This window comes from Gymnogyps californianus, chromosome 15 (assembly GCF_018139145.2).
Source record: "Gymnogyps californianus isolate 813 chromosome 15, ASM1813914v2, whole genome shotgun sequence".
Classification (NCBI taxonomy): domain Eukaryota; kingdom Metazoa; phylum Chordata; class Aves; order Accipitriformes; family Cathartidae; genus Gymnogyps; species Gymnogyps californianus.
In genome coordinates this window covers 11312699-11324982 of record NC_059485.1, presented here as the reverse complement: position 1 = coordinate 11324982, position 12284 = coordinate 11312699, and the positions used below count along the sequence as shown (strand labels likewise).

Sequence of the window (12284 nt, the reverse complement as noted above, 5' to 3'; positions counted from 1 at the left end):
TTGAAACTACATGAGCTTAAAACTTCCATCCTATTTGTATTGCCATTTTCTGTATGGCAGAATCAGGCTAGCGTTATACAACAAAACAAGGGTATGCAATACATGAAATTGCCATTTTTCCCATCCCACTGTGAGATTTTTTTTGTACGTTTACTGTTCAGTGGAACAAACAGGAATTTAAGAGGATGAGATACAAAGAAGAAATCAAGGAACTGTCAGTTTTGAAAAGAAATCTATCTTTCTTTAAACAGAGATTTACTGCATAATTGTAATTATTAGTCTGTGTTTCTCTACTAAAATAGTTGATGCATTTCCATCTCCAACTATGGATTCATTTCAATGATACCAGAAAGTAAATAATGCTTTTAGATAAAGTCATTTGAAAAAGGCATTGCTGCAAAACCATCCTGCAGCAGACATGCTAAGCGTGAGCTACGGTCCTGTCATTGCCCTCAGTCTAGCACAAATTTATGTGGACAATTGCAACATTTTCATTAGCATTTCTAATTTTTTGAGACTTGAGGCATCTCCTGCAGTACTACGCAGAGCTGCTCAGCACAGCCTACCTGTTCTGTACGGAAATGGTTGCTCGGCAGCTGTGCCAGCCTTCTCAGGTCACCAGAAGAGCTGCAAGCTCAGTCTATGCCTCACAAATATGGTTTTTATTCAAATGTTAATTTTTGAAAAAAGTCTTACCTTTTATTTTGAGTAAGAGAATAGTTTATATATCACAGCATTACAGCTACTAAGGTTTATAGTCATACTAAGGTTTTGTCTGTGCCTTCTTAGTGTACAGTGTTGCTGTGTAGCATCCTCTAAGCAAGTCCAGAGCACAAGCATGTTAATTGATACATAAAAGTGTGTAGTCCTCAGGCCCTACCACAACAACAGACAATCCCATTTTGATAAATTCTTCCCCTGTGTTATAAATCTCAGTCAACCTATGCCTTGTACCTCTCTAAATTGGCTCAGGCATTTACAGAATCCTGGAACCAAGTATGTTTCTTAAGATACCTGGCATTTTCAAGCTAGCAATATCATCCATCCAAAAGGCTAAACTTTCTCAAAACCCTCTTTGAGAAAAAGTGTTAAAAATGAATAAGTATATCAACAGAAAAAAAGAAAGCTTGAGAATAAAACTAAAACTGATCTCTTTTTAGTGTTGTGTTTAATGCCACTTAGAAAAAGAACTCAATTGGTAATGTTCTGCTAACAAAATCCAGTGTCATCTAAATATTTTGTTATTTAAAGACATAAATGCCAACCATGTGTCAATTTGTCAACTGGTCAGGAATCAACTGTTCATTAAAAAGCATCAATAGAAAACTGTAGCCTACAGCATGACCCCTAGGGCTTACCTTTTGCTCAGCTATTGAACAGGGAAATGCTATTTCCGTTTTCTCCTCAGACCAAGTATTATCAGTCTACTCTGTATTTTTATTCAGGAGATTCTGGAAACTACGGTAACAGTTCATGAAATTGAGATCCATTTTTTCACTAGCCTATATTACAGCAGTAACTATCAACAATATTAGTTAAAACGTGTCTCACTTCAGTGCTTCCCCAACACTGCAGTCTTCTTTCTTAATTTCTTTATCAGGTTTGAAAATGCCCTAAAGACCAGTAAGGACAGACTCTAAATTTAAAACAACAACAAAAAAACAACCTCAAAACCCTTTAGAAACATGGTACATACAGTGCTTACAGTGTACAAGCTTATACATACTAGCTTACAGTGATGCCTTCCCTTAAAAATAAAATAAATAAAATTAAAAAACACTGCAAAGAGTCAAACCCCAAAGGTTAACAAAAAACTACAACTTCTCTTCTACCCTCTCAGCAAGGGAAGGAAATTGCTTTCAAAATGCCCCACAAAGTTCAGTAACAATTGTTTCTCTACCACATTTCAGTAAATATTTTCCCTTCCTAGTAAAAACCTTCAAGCAGAACTTACGCTACTTCTCTGTTGTTGGATGGTTCCAACAAGTCAGGAGGGGAGATACTAAGAGAATAAATCAGAACAACTCATTAATACAGCAGTTTACCATCCCAACTGCCAAACAGTAGCGGGATACAAGATGGTCTTTGAACTTTAAACCCACTCAAAAGACTAGATGTTCCTTTAATGGAAATTTTATTTAGATACACTCTGATAGGACGATTCTGTTTTCTAAAATAAGAATTGAATGAATGCGGAATATTGATATCAAGTGCCCGTTATTTATAGTGCCTTCATGTAAAGATATTTTCCATGGTACAAAGAGGAAAACCAGATTTTTCATGCAGGAAGTGTCTCCAGCATTTCACAGGATCTGAAGTATTCAATATTTAGTTTTCTCCACTTTTTAAAAAATTAACACTGAATATGTTTAGTACTAGCAATCACCCAAAAAGCTGTAGAGCAAGAAAGATTAGAATTTGCCGATATTTATAAAACAATACATTTCGGGGGGGGGGGGGGGGGGGGGTGGGTGTAAAATCAAGCATATTGATAGGTACAGAAAGACAGAAAAATGTGGGTAATATTTCAAATTCAGAGAAAGGCGGTTTTAGTTTTATTTCTGTAATCAGGTGTCCCTGCTAAGGTCTCTCTGAAAGGAAATTTATTAATCCAAGTAACTTGGTAATTTAGCATCACCATCACAATAAGAAATAAATTTAGAAAATTATTTTTATATTTTCATTTTATACCAGGAGGCTACTAGAATACCTAAATGACGCATGAGTTGTTATAAAACTGCAATATTTTTATCTAGCAGTTGTCCAAGCAGCATGTAAATTACATTACTTTCTTTTTTTCCCCCCACAATGTCATGATGTAAAGCAACACCATCTGAACTGTTTCTGTGGGCTCTATCTTCAATAATTTGTTAGAATAAATTGCTTTTCTTAACTAGAGGATTACAAGACAGCAAAAATAAAAACACCTCTTGACAGGCAAAATTTTGTTTTGTAGACCCTAAATAGTCTGTGTTCCTTCTTCCTAAACTTCAACAGCAATTAATAGCAAATTTTTGTAACTTGAAAAAGACTCAATTCACTATTTTCATGAAATGTTACACTTGAGCGCCAAATGAACACATTAATTCAGTGAGACATTCTGAAAAAGATGGAGAAGTACGAGTTGGCAAACTGTTTACCTTTTAAATTAAACCACCGAAAATGAAATATACTACTCTGCACTGTGCTAGCTTTAACCTTCATGCTGAGTTTCAGGTAACCCAGACATTTCATACCACAGCACTTGAAGTGTTTGCTATAAAGTATTTGTCATATAAAAGTATTTGTCATCTCCTACTGACTTATTTCTCTTCTCTTAGATAGTGATATGACAAAAAAATGGAAATGAAGAACTGAATGCTCCTTTCTAAGTGCTGTATACATAAAACATCAACTGCAGTCTTTTCCAGTAGAAAACCCAGAGGATCTGGATTCAAAATCTGAAACACTCTGTAGTCCCCCTTAGTGTGCAGGTGACAGAAAAGAGGTGTGCTGTGACTAGAAATCTTAATAATTATGCCAAGTGTGAAATTATTTTTATTTCTATCTGTATGGTACTTCAATTAAGTTACCTATTTGAAAACTAGATTGTATTAGTTTAACCTCAATGGCTATTTAAAGCTCATACTTCTTTGAAAATTGAACTTTCCAGTTATGAAGTAACATGGTGAACTTAGAGGACAGTTTCTTTTATGGCTTTAGAATGCAATAAAAAACAGTGCTATAGAATTAATGCATATGGCTATACATATAGGATTAATTTGAGTTCCTTTCCCAATTTGAACACAATACAAATGAATCCCTGTCTTTTTTTTTAACCATACTACAGCACAAGCATGTCTGTCAAATTTATATTAGCTACAGTTTTTCCTAAAACCCACAAGGCAAAATAGTATATGAAAATAACTCAATAAACTAGTTAAGTCCACTAAGAGGGTTGAAAATTAAAATCTACTCACTTTGAAAATCAAGAATAATATGGAATTTAATCATCCATATTACACCATCCAAAAATCAAATTAAGTAAGCATCAATGAAAGCAATCCTTAACTTCAAATTTTTAATACATAACTTAAGGATTTATATTTCCAAAGCTTTTCTCCTTTAATAAATGTATTCCAATTCTGAAACATCAGAGAGTCATAATTTTCTAGTAATTCTACTTGAAGACATCGGATATCAAAGCTTAGTATTAAGAAATATTATTTAGCCCACTGCCCCAAAGGCATTAGCTCTAAGTTTTGCTTTCTTCTCTGCTTTCTAAGTCACAGCTCCTGATGACGGTATGACTTTGACAAACTAATCTGATGAAGGATAGTTTCTATGAGCTACGAAACCCCATAAAGTACAAAAGCACATATATCTGTACTTCTGATTTCAATGCAAGTCAAACACATACTTAAATTTTAGGATGGCCTGAAGTGCTTTGCTGAATCAGGACACAAAAATACCCAAGCCTAAAATGAAATTACTTCCTTCCCTAAGATTCTTTCTGAATCATCCTCTTTCAAGCATTCCATATTTCTTCTGTTACTGTCTATATACTAGTTAAACAGGAATTATTACACTTCGTATTTTAAAACACGTATTTTAAACACTGGCAGTACATTAACTATTACAATCACATTTGCTATCATGGCAATAAAACGTACATTGGATATTATTACAATCACATTTGCTATCATGGCAATAAAACGTACATTGGATATATGCACGCAACTTGTGAATTAATTCCTTTAAACCATGAACATGATTTTCCATGTCAGCCTAGAATTACTTGTAGTGTTTTTATTAATGTGATGGTCTAGGATATTTATTGGAATAGTAGTGAAGCTGGAAAAAGTATGAACACAGGCCCTTCTCCAGATCTGAAAGATGCAGGAAGTTTCATTCCTTGTTTCTGTCAGTCCTGAATGTTCATCTGTGAGTCAACAGTATCTCACAGTTTGACTGGATCACAATAGCTAAATATATACTGTGTTAATGTATGTATACAAACTACGTAATGTACTGTGTAATGTAGTGAGCACAGCACAATAAACACTGAATTTTGAACTCATATTCTGTGTTGTAAATGTGATTTATGGCAAACACACAGGTCTTTTCTTGAGGAGGCAGAAATAGCTCTACTTAATATGTCAATAACCTTAAAAGAAAATTATGTAGCATCACGCTCTCTGAAAAATACTAGCAAAATACATGGGTTTTTTTCCCAAACAGCTATCTCATCAAATCATTCATCTCTCTCCTCAGCCCAACCCAGCAGGAGCTACCCCCCTCTTTCCCACAGAAAAATACTTCCACAAAAGTTAAGAAATCTTAAACATCAGAACTGTATCTTAGATACTTGCAGACACATGAGCACTTCATGCCACAGAGACAGTAGAAAACAAGTGAAAAAGAGGAAGCAGAGGATCCAGTACTGGAATCTTCATGGAAATGCATTGGTCTGGCGACCTCTGTCCCTAACCTAGAAAGGTTCCCCTCAGGGGAACCTCAAGGCCAGCTTACTACTCAACCACGAACTCTGAAACATAACACAGGACAGCACTGCTTCCTCGGCCTGTGCATGATGAAAAGCCTTGCAGCCTTTTCCCGTGCTTCTTTCTGCCAAACTCAGGGAGGGGCTTACCTAAAAAACCTTATTCCTCACATGCTGCTCCTCCTCCTCCTCTTATCCCTTTCCAAGGGGAGTTTAGTACCTCCATCATCTGGTCTAAAAAGCAGCTTTAAAAGGGTACTTGTCTCTGAATAGACAGGTCCTGCTGACCCAAAATGGCAGATCAACTTTTTACAGTAAGGAAATGCATAACAGGGGTTACACATCAATGGCATAATGTGAAACCATTAAGAGCAAAAATATTAAAATTCAAACTCTAATTTTAATGGCTTCAAATTACTTCACATTTATACATATACACACACACACAGAGCCAGACAACTCTTTACTTGATAAACTTTTAAAAAACAATAAACATTATAAGCATAAGACACAAGCTATATTCTGTTTTCTTTTATTTGCAATAAAATCTTTACCTTCTATACCTTTTAATCCTAAAATAGTTATCCTGCAGACTGTCTTAAACTCTTCACTATCTTCAGCAACAGACAAACAGACCAGACACTGATAAAAAAGCAGCTGGGGGGGGGGCGGGGCGGGGCGGGGAATGGAAGCCACCTGCACTGTTAGTGCAAAGGCAGGATCTCCACTGACATAAATGGGAGAAAGATAAAGTCCCTGGTGAATAGAACTTGCAGAATTACAAGATACATTCCAGAAGGCAACTTCATATATATCCTAAATGCTGTCTTTGATGTTGTCATATGTGTACACATGTATATATATGTATATACAAATATATATCTTTTAAGATACATACACATAATATTTACAAACTTTTAAAATAATTACATACACAAAACAATCTACAATTTAGCTTAGTCACTGATAGGTGAGAGGGACACATTTACTTTATTGAACTAACATTTGGGCATGAAACAAGCTATGACAAGAGAAACAGCTCACAGACCTCAGTTGCATGGGCTAAAAATGATGAATGATGTTGCTCTCAACATTTTCTCTTAGACAGGAAACTTATTTTAGATTTCTGTACTGTTCCTCCTATGCAGTTGAGAAGTCATGGCAAAGTCACTCTCTTCTAATCTCAGAAAAGTGCTGTGTATTCTTTCCATAGGGGGTATCCAATGTTTTAAAGGAAAGCAAAGGAAATCATGCAGTCAAGTCAGCACTCAGCAGAAAGCTACCTTATTCAATTTCTACACACTTAGACAATCACTGAATCCACATCTTCAGTGGAAGCAAAGAACCATTTCTATTTTGATATGTCCTCTATTGGGACAATACCCTTGCAAGAGGATACTTAATTAGATGTTTACTCAGTTACTAAAATCCATTCTTTAAGTGTTATAATCTGCCCAATGCAGAAGTAGCAACTGAGATTTCAAGGACATTGCAATATTAAAAAAATCAGAATAATAGGTCCAGTAAATATTCACATATTATTACTTAACCATTAGTCTGAAAGCAACATTTCAAGAATTGAAACACCAACACAGCACCAACAAAGGTTCAGAAGCTAAATGTAAGGGCTCATCTTAAATGAAAAAAATTTAGCTATATTTCTATGCAAAAGCATACAGGGATCCCTTTGCAATCAAGTATTATGATCATATGAAGCTTCTCTTCATGAGCTTCACATAACTCAGCACAGTGTGCTGGCTTATGGAACCAAACCAGTCCTTTGGATGTTAGGAACCTGACAGGAAGGCAGTAGTCACAAAGACTTAATCTGTGATAATGGAAGTATGAATTCAAAAGATCCAAAGTACCTGAAGGCTAGCTAAAAGGCAAAAATCTATTTCACGCAAGAAAACCATAGTTTGAAATTACAAGTCTTGGTATATACACCTACATATAAAATACTTAGCAAACCACAAACCAGGCTGATACATGGGGAGTATGTTTTAAAATTACAAAAACAAACAGTTCAAGTGTTAAAAATACAGTTCCAATTTGTAAGTTTTAAATAAAAAGATCTGCAGTTTAAAAAAGAAGTACAAAAATATATGATGAGTATATTACATTTCTCTTATACATGCAGTAAAAGAGAACAAATACGTTTCTTGTTTTCACTCAAACAAAAAAAAAAAAATCGATAAACTGAAGGAAAAACACTTATTCTTGCAAGGACTACTTATCAAGATTTTGACAACTATTTGATACCAGCACTGAAAGACCATTAGTAGAAAATACACAGCATGGGGACTAGTACATATGAAACTTAATACATGGAGTCTTGCAAGCATTATTGTTATATTGTCCTTCAGTAGTTAAATTATCTGTTCTGACTTGATTCAAAGCAACATTTATAAATCAAATTATTCTTTTCATTGCTTTACATTAGTTCTAACTTACTATATTCAAATGTTTAAAGTGATACACTGAAAATAAGGTTACCAACCTGAAAGGCAAATACATACTCTTCTTTGTAATTGAAAAAAGGTTACTTGTCCAAAGCAGTAGTCTTTCCTCTTCTCTGTTCGTTTTCTACTAATTGGTTTTCTGTATATTAAATTTAATGTTTCCTCAAGCATTAAAGCTAGTTTCTAATCCTACATACATAATTTGTTGAAAGATCATGAACATGAACTGTTAAGATAAATTGTCCCAACTTAAGGCAAACAAGTGAAATACAAAAATACATTAAAAGCATAATAATTAGAATTAATATAAATATTAGATTCTTAATCTATTGTTTTACAATTGTTAAATATTTTCAGATTTCACTGCTACTTGTTGACAATATATATGCAATAATAAATACCCGATTATCTCACTTTTTAAAATCCTCATTCAGCTGAAATTCTGCTTTCTTTTTGCATATTCCCTGTGTCAAACTCTGCAACTTTGCATTTGAACCTGATCTCCCTCATTTCTATTGCAGTAAGCAGAAAAATTATGCATGAAAATTAATAGCTCTCTAGTCAAGTTCCCTCCTCAGAGCTCCAATATTTTGCATAGCAAAACAGTGGATAGTATTTTGAGACTCTGCAGCAGTGGTTCTAGGTCATTCTGTAGAACATGGTGTCCTCTTGTGGTCCTGGAAGTTCCCTCAATCTGAGACATATAACTGAACACCAAATTTAGTGCTGGTATCAATGGAGGTATCAATTACAGCAAAACCCTCTTTCAATGCCACTAACATTTAGAATAACCATATCACCTTCATTAGCCTCACAGTACCAAAGACAGCGTATGGAAGATATGCAATGAATAACATCATTCAGGTACAGACCTGAAGGATATAAAAGCACACAACATCATTTTCCAAAAGCTGTAAAATAGTCATTTTTAGCCATTTACACACGGAGGACCATGTTTTACCAATATGTTATTTGGGCATCTAATAACATCGAGGATTTGTAAAGAATATGAAAACCATAGATAGACATAAACTGAAGAGAGATACTTTCGTTAGCAGAATTTAGCTACTGAAACTGCTCTTTAGGCACTGATTTAAGATTGTATTGATTAATCTAGAAATAGGAAGACAGCTGCAATTCTATTAAAAACAGTATAACTAATATCAGAAAAAATTTCTATTGAAATCTAACAGCATATCTAAAAGGGAACATGCCTTGGTAGCCACTAAAGTTAAAAAAGCAGTATTGAAAAAAGTAGTATTGACAGTATCTCTTCTAATCCTTATTACCAAACATTTGCATGTGTAACATCCTGCACAAATCCCTCATCCTAAAGTGAAAGTTTTACAGAATTCCAAGACAGATATTCCACGTGAATTAATTAATGTTACACTGAATTTTCAAACCTTCCAATTACTTCAACTTGCTCTGTCATGGAAAGGAGGGCCATTTCAAGGCCATTAACCCATCTCAGTCAGTCACACCGTGCAATGTGTTCCAAGGGGCTACTACTTCTGCTGGATCTGTTAGGGTACTTGTTCCTGAAGCATGATCCACCATACTGCACAAAACCATGCAATATTCCTAAATATAATACATACTATGACGTGGTATAGAAAATAGCACCACTAAAAGGACAAAAATTTGCCTACACGATGTGCTGTGGAAATAAGCTCTTCTGTGATAAACTAAGGTAAGCTCTTGCAAAGCTGATGTGAAAGCGCCACTTTGTGACTTCCAAGCTATTTACAGCAGGTAGCCAGAAGTATAATCACAAATCAGTTCCAGTTATACAACTGGCTCATGTCTCATCATAGGAGTCTTTCAGGAGTGCAATGGATGGCACCCATTTCTTACTGTAAAGAAAAGATACTTTTTCTGAGATCTGATATGACAGAAAGTGATTGTGCGTTTATGCATGATTAAGGTAGAATTTTGGCCCAAAGCTAAAGTACTGAAAGAATAAGCGATGCAAATTTTTTAATGAGTTGCTCAACTGATAATTTTGTATGCATCAATTGTATAACTGAAGTTGTAATTCAATTAGTATTTAAAGTAACTAAGGATGAAAGACTATCAAAAAAAGCTTAAAAGAAAGCTTTTGTAATTTATTGAAGTGGCTGATACTCTTATCACTTCAAAAAAGGAGAATTAGTTATGTAACAAAGAAGAAAATACATTGTTTCTATTACAAAACTAGCCACTAAAAATGAAATGAAAAATGCATGATATTCTAATAGATGAAAAAAAGCAGAAAAGCTCTCATCAGCACTTTCATTTACTAGGTTAGTAGGCAATGAACAACTACATTAACTCCAGACTTTATGCCAAGCAAACAGACGTACAGATTTTATTGATAAATTCCATATATATTTATACCACCACCGCTTATTCCAGATTATGTGCATTACTACTCATTTCATGTCACATGTGCCAAGCTTACCTACTCATTTTTACAGAACACTTGAGAAATCATTTGAAGTCAGGTCAGAGTTACTATCTTTAAACATCCACAATCCACATTCACTGACATCTGAATGCCATTAAGGTATTTATAAATATTTTTTTTCTATTTGTTTTTTAAATATTATATAACTTCATACGAATTAGCAATGACGATTTTTCTATCATAGACAAAGTTGCAACAGATACAATTAGCATGATTCTGGCATTTTAGTGATACATGTATTAATGTGGTCTCAGGCCAAATAAAATGTCATGAAGACCTTTGAGTTTTTTAGTCATTATGTCAGCTTTCTTTTGATGACTACACTGATCACTATGGTTGCTGCTTCTTAGATATTTCATACAAGAACTCAGTGATACCAAGGCAAAAAAAAAAAAAAAAAAAAAAAAAAAAGGAGAAAATCCCATATAAAAGCTAACAAATTTGATTAACATTAGGAATGCTGATTTAAGCACCCAGTGGTTTAGTATAGACATTTTTAGTCATAAGCATGATTTAAATCTCAAATATTTTACTTGTGATAGCAAAATAAATTTTTCAGATCATTCCTACACTGCAAAGAAAAATTACTTTGATTATTTCTCTTCTCAATCCTTACTGGATTTGTGATGTATATTGCAATGTGTATTTAAGCTCTTGAATATTTTAAAGTTCTGGTGATTAAGGATTAAACTATATTTACATGTTTACTACATACATACTACAATATTTACTGTATTTGTTGCAAAATCCCTATATGATAGGAAAACGCAGAAATTCCCATTTTAAAATGGGAGAGCTAAGACACAAAGACACAGATTATGGGAATTAAGCACCCAAATGCCTTTAAAAGCTGGTTCAAAGAACTTACAACAATTGGTGAACAGCACAGGAAATTTAAGGAATTTAGACTGATACTTTTTAAAATTTACAGAAATATTTAAGGAATTATGGACCAGTGTTAATTGCTGGCATCTATTGAAAAGAATGGAGTAGAGATTACATTTTACATATACAGCTGTCCAGTACAGTTTCGGGGGTTTTGTGCATTTGTCTACTGTGTATATCATCAATATTTCATTTAATAAGAACAGTTTTCTTTTCAGGGAGTGGAAAAATCAATGCATTAACTACATTATCAGTGAATCTGAAGCTGATGCGGGCAAAGTCTGTATAAAAGTAGCAGGTACTGTCTAGCAGGTGTAAAAAATATTTATGATAGTCACCTCTTTGAGTGTGTGTGTGGATAGGAAAGGTTTTTTCCCCCAACTCTTACTGATACTATGAGTTCTTTTAAGTACCTTGTTTCCAATGGCCTTTTTTGGTGGAAAGTTAAAAGTCCTCACTTGCTGGTATTTATTCTGTAATTTATGATGCAAGCTTCTGAACTCCGCATATCTTCGATAAACATTCCATTCATCATCCTTTATCCTAATATAAACCTGCAAAATACAGACATGGAAGGAAATAATTTAAAGACAAACCATTGAACTAATATATCTCCTTTACTCTTTAAAGCTTCACAGCTAACACCTTCACATTCATGATGCAATGGTACCAGAAGTTCCAGGATCACTTATCCATAAACACATCCCTGACTACATTTGCTGTTTCTGTTGTACAGGTCATTAATCTTATTCTCTCCCTTCTTCCCTCTCCTTCTCTTTTTCTCTCTTTTTATTATATTAATCAAGACAAACATAGCTTGCTCATTTTAACATGACTCTGGGGCAACCATGGTAGCACTTTTTGTTACCATGGTTTCCAGCATATTTTACTAGCCAGTGACCAAAGGAAAAAATAATTTAATACCACTATAAAATTGATTTCTATGTACTCAACACAGTTTTTCAACTTTGTAAATTAGCTTTGTAGCATCCGAATTGCAAAACAT

At 34.2% G+C, this 12284-nt stretch overlaps 1 protein-coding gene across 1 annotated transcript in view; it reads right to left on the bottom strand.

Moving 5' to 3' along the window:
• Positions 1-12284, bottom strand: part of SNX29 (sorting nexin 29) — a 136593-nt gene that overhangs the window by 37815 nt on the left and 86494 nt on the right. The window contains exon 19 of the mRNA XM_050905901.1: positions 11692-11832. Coding sequence (XP_050761858.1) covers positions 11692-11832 — 141 coding nt within the window. The remainder of the gene's footprint in view (positions 1-11691; positions 11833-12284) is intronic.